This window comes from Dipteris shenzhenensis, chromosome 16 (genome assembly GCF_047967505.1).
Source record: "Dipteris shenzhenensis isolate YYH24624 ecotype China chromosome 16, Dip_SZ_1.0, whole genome shotgun sequence".
NCBI lineage: Eukaryota > Viridiplantae > Streptophyta > Polypodiopsida > Gleicheniales > Dipteridaceae > Dipteris > Dipteris shenzhenensis.
This window is the reverse complement of record NC_141611.1, coordinates 55,991,961-56,009,238: the sequence shown is the minus strand read 5'-3', so window position 1 is coordinate 56,009,238 and position 17,278 is coordinate 55,991,961. Positions and strand designations below refer to the sequence as shown.

General features: G+C 41.7%; 1 protein-coding gene across 1 annotated transcript; it reads right to left on the bottom strand.

The window, feature by feature from the left end:
* Positions 1–8,344: 8,344 nt before the first annotated feature.
* LOC147893163 (uncharacterized) lies at positions 8,345–11,772 on the bottom strand. The gene has a single exon (XM_087387823.1). The coding sequence runs from the start codon at positions 11,475–11,477 to the stop codon at positions 8,694–8,696; it is 2,784 nt and encodes a 927-aa protein (XP_087243949.1). The 5' UTR covers positions 11,478–11,772; the 3' UTR covers positions 8,345–8,693.
* Between the last annotated feature and the right edge of the window lie 5,506 nt (positions 11,773–17,278).

The window sequence follows — 17,278 nt, the reverse complement described above, 5'->3', positions numbered from 1 at the left end:
CTCTTGTCACTTGTTTAAAAAACTACTACAACTCCAAAAGAAATACCACAATAGACACGGACTCAAACAAATTTATAAGGAAAATGGTTAGAGAGAATCCATATGTGTGCCCAAGATACTATAATCACAAGCTCCAAAACATGATTTCCATGCTCTAGAGTGAGAATGCTTTCTTAAGGGACATAAAATAGTATTTATTTGTTATTGAGTTCCAAAGCAAAGGATGCTAGCATGAACATGGCCTTCTATGGGTGGACAATGCTCCCATTTTCCCACATAGCAACAACGACCTTAACATTTGTTCTTTCATTGATAAATACACAAGTTGTGCGAAAGACTTTCTCTGTGGCAACATAAAAGGCATTCCAACACATAAACATACATCTGCTCGCACAAAAAATAACAACAAGAAATGTCACTTTCATTATCCAAAACCTCCTCTCCATCAAACCATGATACTTACACCTTTAAATTGTGATGACAAACATTATTACAAAGAAATATACAAAACATTTGAAGTTGCAATAAATTCGTACTACTTAAACCTTAAATTGACAACCGTGGAATGGATAGAAGCACAAAAAATATGATATAGCAACATACATCCTCTCAATAAGATTACAACTAAGAAGGCCAACTTTGTTCTTGAAAATACATTCAAAAGACATGTTCACTAATGCCTTAAATAGGAAATTATCTTTCTTATGGCAATCTAACATGGATATTCAATTCATTGTGGGATCAATACGATGCAACATCATATTGCACATCCTACATCACAAAAATCACAATCACTACACACTTGCAACAAACAATCAAAGAATGCATGTAAGAGGACATGGATACCCAAGTTAGATTGAGGAATATGGAAAATACATTCTTGCATGCACAATGATGAGTGCGCAATTAGCATCTTCCATTGTACTTTCACTATCATTGTACAAAGCATCTAGAGAATTCCAATTTATTAACAAAATCAAAGAATGCATGTAAGAGAACACGAATACCCAAGTTAGATTGAGGAATATGGGAAATGCATTCTTGCATGCACAATGATGAGTTCTCGATTAGCATCTTTTATTGTACTTTCACTATCATTGTACAAAGCATCTAAAGAATTCCAAAAAATGAACCCCACAATCAAGCATTGATATTTAAAATAAAATAGCATCTCCAAAAGTTAGAAGATGATTCAACTGATGTAGCAAGCCAAACCATAATTAATAAGTACATGAAAAGGAATGGAATGGATGACGTTTGCCTTGCTTCATTTACTTCAGCATACAATAATTCAAATGGATATTGCAAAAAATTATAAGAGCCCAAAATTATCAGGTTGGTAAAATTCAACATTGTGAAAGATATAGGCAACTACTACAAAGAAAACTTCTTTTATATTGTCCATTCAAGAATGATGAGTTTGCACATCTTACACACTTTGTATGCCTCACCTCCCTGTCGGATCTCACATGCCAGTTGGATTGAGGAAATTTCAATTATGACAGATTCATGACAAATGGTGAAAGCTTTGATGCAATAAACACAGAAGATGACTTAGAGACAAGTGTACATGCAAGAGACTTGCAAATGCCCTACATTATGTATGATATTGGCCTCGACATGGGCCATTCTAAGAAAATCCCTTAAAAATGATACCTTCTTAGTGCCAACCAAAAAAGTAATATTGTTGCTAAATGAGGAGTACTACAAACAAATTAGAAGCCTAAACTACAAGCAAAGAAACACTTTTGATGACCTTCTTCTACAAACAAGAATTCACCCAAATAAAAAATTCAGCCTCTTTCTTACTGGGGAAGCTAGAACAGGGAAAACATATCTCCTACTTCTTATTCTTCATGGACTAATTAGATATTACAACCAAAACATATGATACCTTGACACAAGCTTGCCATGGTCTTAATGCTTGCCTATACTGGGCAGGGCTGCATACAACATAAATGGAATTGCCACTCATTCCGTTATGCTCTTGCCCATTTATAGAAAGAACCTTACATCACTCCTAGGAGAGAAATTAGATACATTGAGCAACCTTTACAAGCAATTGTAGCTACTTGTCTTCGATGAAATATCACTTGTAGGTAGGACAACTGTCAACTTCTCAGACCTCCATGTGTGTTTCCTAAAAAGAAGTCTTGATAAGAATTTTGGTGACATTGATGTCATTTATTGTGGGGTTTCTATCAAGCAAAACCAGCAAAAGATGCTTAGTTCTTCAAATTAAATGAAGATACATTAGAGTCTATGGCCAACACATATTGGAGGAATAAAATAGAGTGCTATCAACTCCATGAAACAATGCATCAACAAGACAATGTGTTTGTAATGGCTTTAAAATCATTTAGAACTTACATCCATACACAAGAGTAGATCAACTACATAAATACCAAATGCTTTTGTGCTCCTCCTAAAGGCCACACTCTCCCATACCTCTTCTACACAAACTTGCAAATGAACAAACACAGTGAATTTGTGCTCTAAGTAATGCAAGGCAAAACATACACAATGAAGGCAATTGATCACTTCAACGAAATGCCTTGCAATAGCCAAAATATATTGGTAAACAACCCTAAGGCAATAGATGGGCATAAGAGATTAAAGAGGGTATGCTCATAGAACTTTAGTCTAGGAGGATTGTCCAACAAGATGGACTTGTCAATGGTGCCAATGAAGTCTTCAAAGAAATGTCAAGATTCAAGGGCAAGGACATTGTCTGGATAAAATGGTCACATCCAAACGTATGACTCTGAACAAGGAAAGCTAAAAAGACACTTACATAGCCCACATAAACCACATTTGGACACCAATCTTTTGAATTGCAAAGGAAGTTCAAATAGGGCCATCTAGAACTAGCATTCTCACAAGAGAGCAATTTTGTATTCAACCAACAATAGCAGCAATAACATAGATCCGAAGGCCTCACAATGGAGAGAGTGGCCTTATCTCCCAAAAAGGTGTGTGGCCATGGCTTAGCATACAAAACCTTATCTTGTGTAAAGAAATTTGAAAATCATTACTTATTGGAACCTCTAGAAAACAAAGATGTGCATGTTGACAAAGATGTCCAAGAAGAAATGGAAAGACTTAGCGATTCAAAACAATGGAAAACAATTAGAGAACAAACATTCAAAAAACAAAGTTTCAACATAAGCATTCAATCTTTGAACACAAGGTTCTTAGAAAAATATAGCATTGACATACAACAAACTCATCACTTAATAGAATTAGATGTCATCTGCTTACAAGAAACACAAACAAAAAACATAGAAATATTCATGGCTACTAGGTTTTACGGGGGTTTTACGCAATACAAAGATACTTCTCATATGGTTCATATGTTTTCCTACATAGGAGTGTCATTCTCCAATGCCATGCCATACATGTATCAAATGGAATTGAAATCGTGGAAGCTCACATATCAACATTTGAGATTGATCACATGATTGTGGCCATCTACAAGCCACCGAGACGATGCCTTCTGAACCAGGTAAAACTGTGTTCGTCCAAGTTAATGAAGATCTTCTTAACGAATCAGTCGAATGGCTCGAGTCGCATGCACTTGCTGCATGGTCCTCGCTCGTCCTCGAGCGGCATTCCTCGAAAATTGGTTTAGAACTAATAGGAGCAGGAGAGGCGATACAGTAACCAATGTCCGTTTCCTCTGTAGAGGCTATCAAGTGGTCTCGGATCCTTCGCTATCTTCAAGGTTCTCACAATTGAGGGTTATTCTATCAGTCAGGGCAGCATTCCAGGATCCAGCTTCTAGGTTGGAGTGGCTCTGACTGGGGAGGAGAGTCAAACACTCGAGTATTGCTTTATCCTTGGCTCAGCAACCATCACTTGGGGCATTAAAAGGCAACCCATTGTAGCCTTGTCTTCGACTGAGGGTGAAGTATCACACTGCGTGTTCCACTAGTTGTGAGGCCATTGGCTCCGCCAATTACTCGAGGAGGTTGGGTTCCCACAGACATCCCCAACAGTTATCCATAGTGACAATCAGAGTTGTATTCCACTTGCTTGAAATCCAATGTTCCATGCTCGTACCAAGCATATTGAGATCCAGTACCACTATGTCTAGGAGAAGGTGCACGATGGTGATCCAGCTTATGTACAACAAGGGAGAGTGAGGGAATTGTCTGTGGGTTTGCCCGCCCAAGAGAGGCAGAGGGGCATCACTTCGATGGCTATCCTTGCACATGCACTGTATAGAGCAAGAGCATAGGCATATAGAGCCCATATCTACTCGCCATCTATCCATGATTGCTGCTACAAGATAGCACGGGGCCCACATTGGGTCCGTTTCTAGGCTGTCACCAGGCCACACACATGGTGCCCAGGTGGTGCCCTTCCTAACGGGATACACAGGCCCTAACTAGGGCCATGAGACCCTCAGCCCCCTGGTCGAATGTTTCCCCCCCTTTTGGTCAGTTCTTTTGGGCAAGGGGTGACCCTATAGATAGGGCCCCCTCCCTTCATTGTTTCTCATCTCAACCTTGAGCAGCTTTCCACCATGGTTGAGGTTTTCCCCAGCAATAGAGGGGCTTTTCCTGAGCAAGTCTCTCCTTGGTTTTCTCTGTTTTCAGTTCTGCTCTGTGAGTTGTTTGTTGTCATCTCTCCACTATTGCTCAGTGCCGCTGCACTTCTCACAACTCTTTCTTATAAAATGATAATTGACCTAGTCCTTACATGAGAACAAGATGACATTGGGATCTTTGTGGTTTGGAGTAGATGATGGTGGGATCTCTCAACATAATCTCATTTTCTAAAGCAATCTTTTAAACATCGGTTAGCATTTTAGAATGCCATGGTCTGACAATAACTTTGCTATAGGTAACCTTCTACCTTGCCATGTTTTGACACATCAAAACACATGCACTTGATGGTCTTATCTCATTAATGTTTTTGTGCATTTTGAATGCATGTCCAAACAATTGTAGGGCACATTGATTGTTGTGTTTCAATTTGTACTTGTGTTCGTTATTTAGAAGCACTCTGTTGGTTACATGCAAAATGAATTTATTTGATTGACGCTTAAACTGACTAAGAAGCACATCTGCTTAGGATATATTGTGGTTTGTACTTGCAAATGGCTTTAGCTTTACACTAATTAATACATATATGTGTAAATTATCAACAGCAGTTGATATTTGAGATTGCATCCAATGGTGTGGGTGGTTGCTCACACTTGGGCATATTGAAACTATTCTCAAAGCTATAAGTAGACTTTTTTATATGTATTGCCTAATATAAAGAATGAGTTTGCTTATTGCCACTATTAAGGATGTGTTGATAGATTTGAAGCATTCCATTCTCATATCTTCTTCTCTATTTCTTTGATTATATGTCCTTTATGCTATGCCCTATTGATTCTCTCATAGTAAATACAATGGATTCTTTAAAGAAAAATTTGAGGGATCTGCAGATCATGGTGAAAGCATTGACTGTCTTGCCAGTTCTTAGTTCTTTTTTTTTGGAGAAAACAAAGGTTTATATTATAAAAAGTTCAAGTGATATACATTGATGGTTCACGACAAAATGGCATTTCTGCGTATCTCAAAACAACTACAAAGAAAGCGTGAAGCTGCTTCATTCCATCACAGAGTCAGTCTCATAGTAAATAGAACCCTTGAAGTGGCATTCTTAGTTAAAGTTCTGACGATGCTCCAGCTCGTGGTTTGTGATTTCAGCAAAGAATTGCACAAGGTCGTCGTCATAAATCTTCGAGGTGCTAACCATTCAACAAAGAGAAATTCTGCATCAGTAATCTTATCTCATTAAATTGAAAATAATTCGTGGCAATCCACACAAACCATAGTGCATGCGCTTATACTAATGCCCAACGTGAGTGTTCAACTTTAGAGGCATCTCCCAGCAAAATTGCCTTCCAATTGACAGGCTCTCCTATTTGCATTTGGACTCTCTTCCAGACTTTCCTGGCTGACGTGCAAGTAACGAAGAGGTGGAATATGTCTTCCCGTGTGTCATGGCATCACCGGCATTTAACGTGCCCTTTTTCGATTCTGAGGCCTCTTGTATTGGTCCATACAGCTTTCAGCATCACCAACCACAGATGGCGACTCGGGGATTGCCTTGGCCCAAATATAGTGAAATCTCTGCTTCCAATGCAACGTCGAGTCAGAGGTGTTCCAACGGGAATTTAACACGGAATTAGCTCATCAATAGAGTCGTACGGAGTGGGAACAGGGAGAAGATGAGGAGCAAGGATCTAGCTAAATTCTAATGTATAGTTCAAGACTTCACTCACGTCACGAGTAGCGTTCCTAGTCATTAGACTGGTATCATCTGCAAATTGCTGCATCACCATCTGTTTGCCATTGGGCAACTCAATTCCTTTTAGGGATCCCTCAATAGTCTTTTCAATCAATAGCCAGCCCAAAGAGTCAGCAGCAATGGGAAATAAGATGAGAAAGCAAGGTAATGGCCATATCTTCAGATGATATTTCCTTCCTGGCTTGAAGAATCTCCTGTGGAAATTCCAAAAGCTTATTGATATGTTTCCCATAAAGGAAGACTTAGCAAGATCCAATACCCTCATCTGAACCTCAAGAGAAACCCTCTTCATAGGGAAAGTCTTGTTATAAAGGGAGTCCAAATGCTCCCAAATACTCTGGGATGCCGTCATGTGCTTTACATGATTTAGAATCGGAGGAGTACAGATCAGGAAGATGAAAGAACGTACCCTTGCGTTAACGTCATCGCCAGATTCTCGGCTTCTGATCCAGAATACCTAAACTTTCTTCAAGGGGATCTGGTCTTTTGATACCCACTAGAGTGAAGTCTGCCAAATCGTAAGATTGTAATACAGACTCCATCATGACACGCCAAATGCCATAATTGTTCCCGTCCAGTTGACGGTCAATAGGAAAAGTAGGCAATACGGGAATCTTCACCTTGTTTCCTACCAGTTCCTGCAGAGAAGCCATTGAGACAGAAGTGGAGAGAATGGGGAAGATCGGGGAGGAGAGTATGAGAAGGGGTATGAAGGAAGAGAGGAGAAGACAAGGCTGAGAGGATTGAAGAGGATTCTTCCTTCGACCTCCGCAAAACTGGCCTTCACACAATCCACTACTTTGATCTGAAAACAACCTTCAAAGTAAACACCCTTCTTTGTACTCCAAAAGACAGCCCTTACCTTCTCAACCTCCACTTTGAACAGCTTTCAAAAAGCCTCTTTAGCTTGCTGGTTCCAGGTCCTCTCCATAGCACAGGTCTTCTTAGCCAACCTTTGGCTCTAATACCATGTGCGAAGTGCAGTGGTACTGAGCAACAATGGAGAGAAGACAGCAAACAACTCACAGAGCAGAACTGAAAACAGAGAAAAACAAGAGAGACTTGCATAAGAATCTCAGGAAAAGCCCCTCTACTGCTGGGGAAAACCTCAGCTGTGGTGGAAAACTGCTAAATGAGATGAGAAACAATGAGGGGAGGGGGCCCCATATATAGGGTCACCCCCTGCCCAAAAGAATCGACCAGAGGGGGGGGAAAAGCCGAAGAGGGGGCCGACACAGGTCAGGCTGACCAGCAGGTCAGGTCTCATGGTGCTGGTTAGGGCCTGTGTATCCCGCCAAGAAGGGCACCACCTAGGCGCCATACGTGCGGCCTGGTGGCAGCCTGGAAACAGGCCCAATGCAGGCTCATGTGCCCCCGCAGCAGGCCCGTGTGGCCCCATGCTATCCTGCAGCAGCCGTGGACAGGTAGCGAGCTGATACGGGCTCCATATGCCTATGCTCCTGCTCTGTACGGTCCGTGTGCAAGGACAGCTGTCGAAGTGATCCCCCTCTGCCTCTCCTGGGCAGGCAAACCCACAAGCAAGGCCCTCACTCTCCCTCACATGGGCGCGCAGACCCACAACCAAGGCCCTCACTCAGTGATGCAGGAGATGTCACCTCTATCAAGGGTTCCAAAAATTAGCCCTGGTTCATTGTCCAACACATGAATGGTCAGCTTATATTTTCCAGGAAACCCCCTCAATTCATATGGACTTGCAAATTCATTTCTCAATATTGTAAATGTCAAAGTCCACAGTAACTTAACATGGGGAAGAATGGATTGCTACACACACACACACACACATATATTCTACACTTTCATGCCTATGGAGCACGATATAAGAAGCAGATGTTTAACCAGTATGAATTCTACATTGCACGCATGATAGATAGGCTAAGCCTATCTACCAATCCTAATTGCTCAAGGATATAAGTCATCTCTTCATTCCATGATAGATTTACATATTTGAATGGCACAGCTTCTCTGTGTGTGCACGTGCTTTACTCTCTCCCCCGACCCAGACCCATCACCCCATTGCATCCACAAGAGTAACCTGGGGAACACCCCAGACCAAACTCTTCCCTCTTGTATAACTTGTTTACTTTTGGGCAGAAATAACCCTCCTAATCCAACGAGTAGGTAATCAACCTACATTCACACCTCCATTATATCCCCTCATGTGGTAGACACATGCTTAATCAGAATACCCATCCTCCAGGAGCCGTGATCACTCTTCATTCATATGTCCCAATTTACCAACCGCTGCTCGACTGATGCTCATCCATGTGCTTTTGTGTTTCAGACGCATTTGATGAGGGTTCATCCTTTAACTATTCCAGCAACCATCAGGCACAAAAGAGGCTCCAGCTCCAAGTACATTGTTCTCAAGAAGGTAAAAGATAAAACGATCGTTCATATTCAACAAGATCTTTTAGAAGAATGTCGTAGATCTGTCGTAAGGAATCTTCTCTCTTCTTAAAGGACATAAACTTTCTTTGGGTATCAAGTTTCTTGCCCTCTGTAATGTTGCCTGACTTTTGCCAGACCCTTGCCATGATGCCTTGCGTGACTTCCGTAGGAGCAATTCCACTGTCAATCATCTCTTTGTATAGTTTGATAGCACATGCAGTGTCACCAACTGAGTCCATGATGTCCAGGAGGACAGTGTAGGTGCATGTGTCTGGCTTGACACCAGAGGACAACATCTCTTCATAGACCGACCATGCTTCCTCAGGATAGCCAGCAAGCCACAACGACTCAACAACTGCTGTATATGTTTCTGTATCAAGGTTGACGCCCAGGTCTTGCATTGAAGCAGACAGCTCAAGTGCCTTATCTGGGTTCTTGCCCCGTGCTAATGCATTAACCAATGACTTGAAAGTCTCCGCATTAGGCTGCAGCTTGGAGACCTTGATGCGACTAAAAATCCACATTGCAGCTTTGGAACTCTCGGTAGATGCGCAATCTTTAATAAGGGCATTGAAAATCTCCAAAGACACATTACTTCTTATCTGAACTTCACTGAACAGCTCCTTTAAGGCAGGGAGCTTCGAATTCTGGGCTAGTATGCGGAGCATCTCAATTTCGTTGAATATGTCATGCTTGAACCCTGAACTATCTGTCAGCCATTGGAAAAATTCCCATGCTGTGTCAGGATTGTTGAACCGCCCTAGCACTTTGTGGATTGCATCACCACTCCAGACCACTTTTACCGACTCAAGGGCAGAAATGCCTTCACTTTCAACCAACTTTGCAGTATCTGACAAGGAGACGTACAATTTATTGGTGGAAACATTAGAGACATAAAATTCAGTTGCACTGCCGTGTAAGCCTTTGGATGAAGAGACCAGTTGTACCAGGTCTTCCAATACTTCATCTTCTTCTATTTCTTTTGCCAGTGAAACAGTCCCCGAATCCTGAAGTTTTCTCTCCTCCACACATAACTCAGGCCACACCCCAGCAGAACACTCTACATTATGCATTGCATCACCAACCCAGTTAACTTTCGCCTTCTCAGAAGCAAACACACCTTCAATCTCAAATACTTCTGTAGTATCGGGCAGAGAAACATAGACTTTATTGGCAGGAACAGTACGAGTGTGGCATTCTGTTCTGCTGTTCTGTAAGTCTTTGAATGATGAGACAACTTGCCCAAGGTCTTCCAATAGTTCATTGTCTTCTGTTTCTTTTATCCATTGCCTATTGCCAGAATTCTGAACTCTGAGTCTTGTCTTCTGGACAGAAATCTCAGGCCACACATCCTTAGCTAGAGACTCTGGCCTGTTGACTACATCACCAGTCCAGTCCATGTTCACCTGCTCAAGAGCAGGAAAACCTTGAGATTCAAGTAAATTTACAGTATCTGACAAGGAAACGTGAGCTTTATTGGCGGCAATGGTAGAGACATGGCGTTTTACTCCGCTGTCATGTAGATCTTTAAATGACGATATCAATTGTCCAAGGTCTTCAATTACTTCTCTTTCTACTGTCTGTGAAACATTTCCAGAATAATGAACTGTGAATTTTCTCGCCTGGGCAGAAAGCTCAGGCCACACCTCCACGGCAAAGGACTCTGCCTCTTTCGTTTTACCCTGTCTTTTCAAAGATTCGAAAGCAACACAAAATATCCTCCCAGGCCTACTATAAGACATTCGCATCTCCTTACCTAATTTCTGGAGCATCACCATATTGCCAGCCTTGGCATAAGCTTTCATCAGGTAGGCATACGTAGACATAGGAGGCTTGACCTTAAGGTCTGACAGGATGGTAAAAGTCGTGTGTGCAGACTCTAGCTTCCCCATTTCTAAAAGACTACGAGTAAGCACAGTCAGAGTCCTGGAACTTGGAAGGATCCCTTCCTCCACCATTTGTAGATAGAGGTTGACAGCTTCCTCGTACCGCCCATCTTTTGCATGCAAATCAAACATACTGGTGTAAGTTGAAACCGATGAAGGAATTCCCTCTTGATTCATTTTTTTAAAGAAACCAATAGCTCCGGCAGCGTCTCTGTTATACACACACCAATAAATCAATTTGTCATACAATGTACTATCCAGCGTCTGACCAGTATTACGCATTATTTCAGCAAGGCCTTTCATATCATCGAGACACCCTGCTGCTCCAAGAGAATTGATGACAGCGCCACATGTATGTCCATCGTGGTCAAAATGTTTACGTGTCAACCAATTAAAGAACTCTAAGGCTACATTAGGGGAAGTAGCTCTTATCACCTTTGCTACAATGTTAGACGTGAATGAAATATCGAGTTTTTCCAACGTCTCTGCTGTTTCTGGTCCCCAAGGCTGAGATGCAAGGATTTCGCAGACTTCAATGGTCTTGTAATAGTCCAAAGCAATTCGACCCACACCCAAAGCCTGCCCAGATGCATCTGCTGTGTTGGAAACAGAGATCTTGTGGGCGGCATTGCTTAGTCCCCTCCAGAGAGAGGGGGACTTGACGTTTTGGTAAAATGTTCTATTGGGAAATTCAGCTCGAGATGCTTTCGAATGAATAAGTGCACCCAGTTCTGCTATACCCATAGTGCCACTCCATTGCTGCAGGCCTTGCGCAGCTAGGGGTACCTTGTTGGATAAAATCTTCGCCGGAAAACGTGAGACAGCTAGCGCCTTGCAGCGACTCACCAGGCATCTTATCCTCTGGTTCAGCATACCATACGGGTTTCTAGGCAAAGAAATGCCAGGCTGACGACGCTGCTCCCAAGACAACCTCCATTAAACTACCTTGACGGAAGCGAATGCATCTAGGAGGAGATACAGGATTGGAATGTTCGATAAGCATCCGTCGAATCGATCACAGCGCTGCCGTGTAAGAAAGAAAGACCTTGCTTCTGATGATAGAAACCCTAGTGCATGGGCGCATCTACTCAGACGGAGTTTCCCGAGGATGGGCAAAATGACTCCATGCTCCTTTGCTATTTCCCCTATCTTTTGAGCACCATTCATGTTCTTGGCGTCCTTTCATTGGCTGTATAGCCAAAAATTCCACTTTCTCTCTCTCTCTTTCTCTCTCTCTATATATATATTTATTTATTTATTTATGTTTATATTTATATATCTTTATTAACCTATTAACCATGGACACACAGGAAAAAATGGGTGGACACATGGCAGCTTAGAGAACAAGAGCTTGCCACGTGTCACAAAGAAGGAGCTCCTAGATGGAGGCTTTGAGAGCCGAGAGGAGATGGAAAGACAAGAGGTAGGCTTTGAGTGGGGAGGAGGTGGAAAGACTTTGGGAGCAAGCTTCGAGGATATAGAAGGACACGGGAATGAAGGGAGGAGATGGAAGGTCTCAAAGCCTTGGGTTAAGACTTAGCCAGAATTTCAAAAGCCAATCCAAATTTCTGACAATCAAAGCATGCATCACGGTGAAATGAAATCTTGAAGAGGACGCCGATCAATGCATGTGCCAAAAGGAGTTTCGAATGTTTAAAATATGCATTTGTTTCAGCCTTGGCCATTTTTGAAATAATTTTTGGTTGATCCATTTCCTTGGTTCCAGCAAAGCAAACCAACAGGAGCTCCATTAGATCTAGACAAAGTAAGCAAATTGGATTCTTGAATCTAGCCTTGACAAAAGAAGCTAGCATGAAATCATTCAAGATGTAGGGGAGAATGAGGCCTACCTTGTGTCACTTAATTTATAAACCACCATTGCCAGATTACTGGAAACTTTTCCACTAAACTAATAGTGTAATCTCTAGAAGAATAGAGCCGCATTTGCAGAAGGGGCTGAATGGAGTGTTCATGTGCGTGCTTCTGCACAAAGTGCTTGACGCGCTTTGCCTGATGTTGACTCTTCCAATGCACAAAGTGGATCTCTTGCAACCTTTTGCATTACTCTTAAACCACAGCCAATTATGAGACCATTCACATAAGAAACTGATCTAATGATGGGAGTGTGATTCCCTGAAGCAAATGCTTTCTACTAGCTAGCTGAGGCAACATCCACCTTCATATAGGAAGTGGTTGAGAATGGTCGTGTCTCTCTGCCCGTGCAAAGCACAGGTTCAGTAGTCGCGCGCGCACACACACACACATAGATACATACGTTCAGACATACATACATACGTGTGTGTGTGTGTAAATATATACAGATATATATATGTATGTATGTATGTGTGTGTGTGTGTGTGTGTGTGTCTGGTTAGGCTTGTGCCCAAAAAGATTCTTTGTGAGACTATGGATGACTGGAGACCAATTACTTTGATGCCGGTGATATACAAACTGATTGCCAAAATGTTAGTACATCGGATAAAGGATATCCTTCATGATGGACTTCATCCCAGGCAATATGGTTTTGTTCCAAGACGGCACATACATGACAATATCACTAACACTCTTATTGCAATGGAATATGCTAAATATTCAGATCAAGATGTGTTGGTCATGCAGGTGGATGTGGCAAAGGCGTTTGATACAGTACAGTGGGATTATGTCTCTCAAATCATGCAAAAACTTGGTTTTGGGCCAAAGCTATCTAATGTCATATATTGGCTTTATTCAAATTCTACTGCACAATGCTTTATAGGAAACATTTGTCTGAGTCTTGGACTCTCGAACGTTCGGTTCGACAAGGATGTCCTCTCAGTGCCTTGCTTTATGCCATCGCTTCACATCCTTTGCTTCTTTATATGGATCACATGGTTGATACTGGACAGCTAGAGGGGCTTCAGATTTCTGGTTCACGACCCTTCATAGAGCAGGCCTATGCAGATGATTCATTCTTCATGCTAAAGAACAGTCCATTGGAGATTCGCCTCTTGATGGATACCCTTTCAGATTTTGGGTTGGCAGCTGGTCTTAAAATTAATTTTCAGAAATCAAAACTCATGCCTCTCAAGCTTTGTGATTGGCATGCTATTCTGTGGCCAGGCCAGATTATTCAACCGGAAAATATAGTTAGACATTTGGGTTATCCTATTGGCTGGAAAATCAGTAATAAGCAACAAATGTTGTGGGTGTTCAACAAAATTCAGGACAAATTACAATATTGGAAGATTTCCACATGGCCTCTGCATGTACGGCTTCGAATTGTCGAGTCTATTGTTCTAGCTTATGTCCAGTTCTACCTTCCTCTATTACATTGGTCATCTCGAGATCTCTCATCCTTTATGTCTCAAGCCATGGAGATTTTTTGGAAAACCAAGCTTCATAAAAAAGCTTTACGATTGCTCAAAATGGACTTGCTTTGCTCACCCAGAATGCATGGTGGTTTGAATATAATAAACATCAAATATCATGTGTTGGCAAGAAAGATCACTATGCTCAAAACATTCTTTCAACAAGAGCAGCCTTGGTCTATTATGCTAGCAATTTTGTGTGGTCAGATGCGCACACAAGCTTATGAACATTGGATAGTAGATCCATCGGAAGTAGTACTTGGAAAATTTCAAGGTAAAATCCCTGGTTGTCCATTTTCTAATTCCTTGATTCAGGATTGGAAGCAAGTACTCTCTCACATCAAATGGTCTCCTCATCCTGCTTCTCTAGCATCATCACTCAGATTGGAGAGTATTCATTGGAGTGCTGTGTTTTCCTCTCCCCTTGCTGTTCAACAACCCATCAGAGCTTACAATCTTATGAAAATGGGTATTCGGTTCATTGATGACGTTGTAGATATGCGAGGAAATATTCTCCTTTTTCCAGCAGCATGTAGACAATACAACCTGGCAATGCATCATAGACCTATTTGGAAAGCTATTGCTGATCTCCTACTTCCTCTGTTTCCGATTCCGACATTGAATGGCAGTGACAGGCTTCAAGATTGGCACCTTCAGTCTTCAAGTTCAAGCATTTCTTCTAAGCCTTTGCAGTCATTGACATCTATACAGGCTTATAGATTAATTTTACCTCCTCCTTGGATTGCCCATCATGCTAATTCTTTATGGCATCTGAACAAATCATCAGCCTGGTGGAAAGGAAGATTGCAAATGATATGGAAGTTGAAAATGCCATTGAAGGAAAGACTATTCTTATGGAGATGTATTGTTGGTATTCTCCCAGTGGGAGTGAAATTGGCTAAACGACGAATAGCTTCACCTCTCTGTCCAAGATGTCACCTTGCATCGGAGAGTATTCCGCATCTATTGTGGTTTTGTTCATATTCCAGAGACCTTCTAGATAGAATCTCCTATTTTTTCTCTCTCAGATTTCCAGCACACAGATTCTACAGGTTTTTCTGGATGTATGGCAAACTATCAGCTTCTTTGTCACAGTATTCTCTCTTCTTCCACTGGATCAGATACTGGGCCTTATGGACCCTCTGGCTGCAGCGCATCCAAGCATATCTGAATTCTCCTCTTCAGCATCCTTATGAGTTTTTCAGAGCCTCATTAAGGCAGTCTTTATATGATGCCTTACATGAGGAAGATTTGGATGTTTCTTGTATTCAACTTTTCTTTTACTGTTTCTGATGGATAGGGCTGTAGTTCTATTTTGAGCACGGCCTGGATGTAAATGAATGTTTTATAATATAAGTATCTTGGTTTTACCAAAAAAAAAAAAAGTTGTGTGTGTGTGTATATATATATATATATATATATATATACATAGATATATACATACATATGTATATATATGTGTGTATAAATATATATATCTATATATACGTATATGTACAAATTTTTTAACAAAATTATGAGTGCAACCCATTTGGTCACACTTCATTTGCCACTACTTACCACTAGATATATCTGGAAAACGATTTACCCATTATATTGCCCTATTACATGGGTCCTATTGGGTAAGCCAGCACCTAAATGTCAAATGCAGTGCGATTGGTCACCATTGGGAGAAAAAAATCCACACATCATTCAGGCTGGTTACACACCAGCTCCCGCTTGCCCATCATCAAACGTAGTAGTCAATCCCTGCCTTCGATTTTTATGGATGGGTGCAGCATCGTTACACACAGCCGAGCTCCTACTTTTTCCAAATGCTAACTCGGCTGCCAGCTCCTGCCCTTCATTTGCATTTTCATGGACAGGGGGCTGAGGCTGGCCATCGGTGGGCAGGGTCAGCTCCTGCCAACGGATGAATTGCAACCCCCACACAGAACGGGCATTCCCGCCATCACAAGCACCGCTTGATGTTTTCCATTTTGCATGAGGTGGTTGCTGCACTGGAGGAATGTCCTATTGTTACTCCTCCTTCTCTCGCCTTTGCTGCCTTGCAAAAGATTAGAGTACATCCTGTAGAGTCTAAAGGTGAGACAGACCTTCTTAGAGACGTGTTGGAATCGAAGGGTTGTGACACACACAGGTAAGCCTTTTTGCAGCTCCTCCATCGTTGCGAACGTTCGTCTCGTGAGTGGTCAATGTGCTCAATCGATTTCTGTACTGCCTGGATGTTCTTGCGAGTTGAGATGGGTCTGCAGAATCAACGATCCTGTAAATTATTTAGCATAGAAATGAATTCATTGCGCTTGTGGATCTGGAGCTGATTGTTGCTAGGAGTGTGACGTGATTGTATGAGAAGCTAGATTCATCCGCTGGGATATACTGAGCGCTGAGACCAATCTCTCCCCAACAGATTGAATCTCCATTTGCTAAAAACCCACAATCCAAGGGTCCCTTAATTCTTGAAAATTTTATTGCTTCCATTGGTGGCTCCTATAGCGACCAATTCATCATAAACTACACACTACATGTAGGCAACCAATTCCATCGTTGTCACATCACGAATGTTGGGCTAACAAGAATTCCACTTTCACTTTGTTGTTCCAATGTGGCATCTATATCGTTGTGGGGCGTGACTGGAATCATAGATGAGGGTGTTTTGTACAAAACTTTTTCTTATATGTAGGAATTCTTATTGTTTACTGTATGATCACAATTGGTGCTATTATTTAGTGTCAAGCTTTGTGGGTGTCCCTTTTTAGCCATAAAAGAATCATTTGGGTTCACTCAGGCACATGGGCTTGTGGGAGGATGGAGGATTAAGGAGTAGGTTGGTATCTCATAGAACAATCAGCTATATGCATCAAAGAGCTTGAATGTTAAAATGTAGAGGACACTATTGATTGAATGTAATGTTCAGTCCTTCTCCGATTTTCCAGAATCATCATCTTGAGGGAAGGCCTACTTCATGATGTTGATCTTGAGGGAAGGTGTTGAGAGATCACGCTCAACATCATGTGATCATGTGTACATAGCACTATCATGTGATCATATGTGCATAGCACTAACCCAATAGAGTGCTATAAAGGAAAGGGTTAGATGCCCTAACCCTAACCCTAAATGGGTTTGTATATATTCTACATTTTCAACTAAATCTAGTGTACAGTTAGTCATTTGTGGTGTGCTCTCTAGCTGTGCCCTCTCTCCTCATCTCCACTCTTCTCCTCTCCCCTCTTCATATTTTGTCATGGTATCAGAGCTTCCTTGCCTTCCGCATTGCGATTCTTGAGAGAGTGAGAGTGATTGAGAGATCGAGTGTTCTCTTCCATT

Coding starts and splice junctions, on each gene's coding strand:
- LOC147893163 (XM_087387823.1), bottom strand. CDS start 11,477: ATGCTGAACCAGAGGATAAGATGCCTGGTGAGTCGCTGCAAGGCGCTA.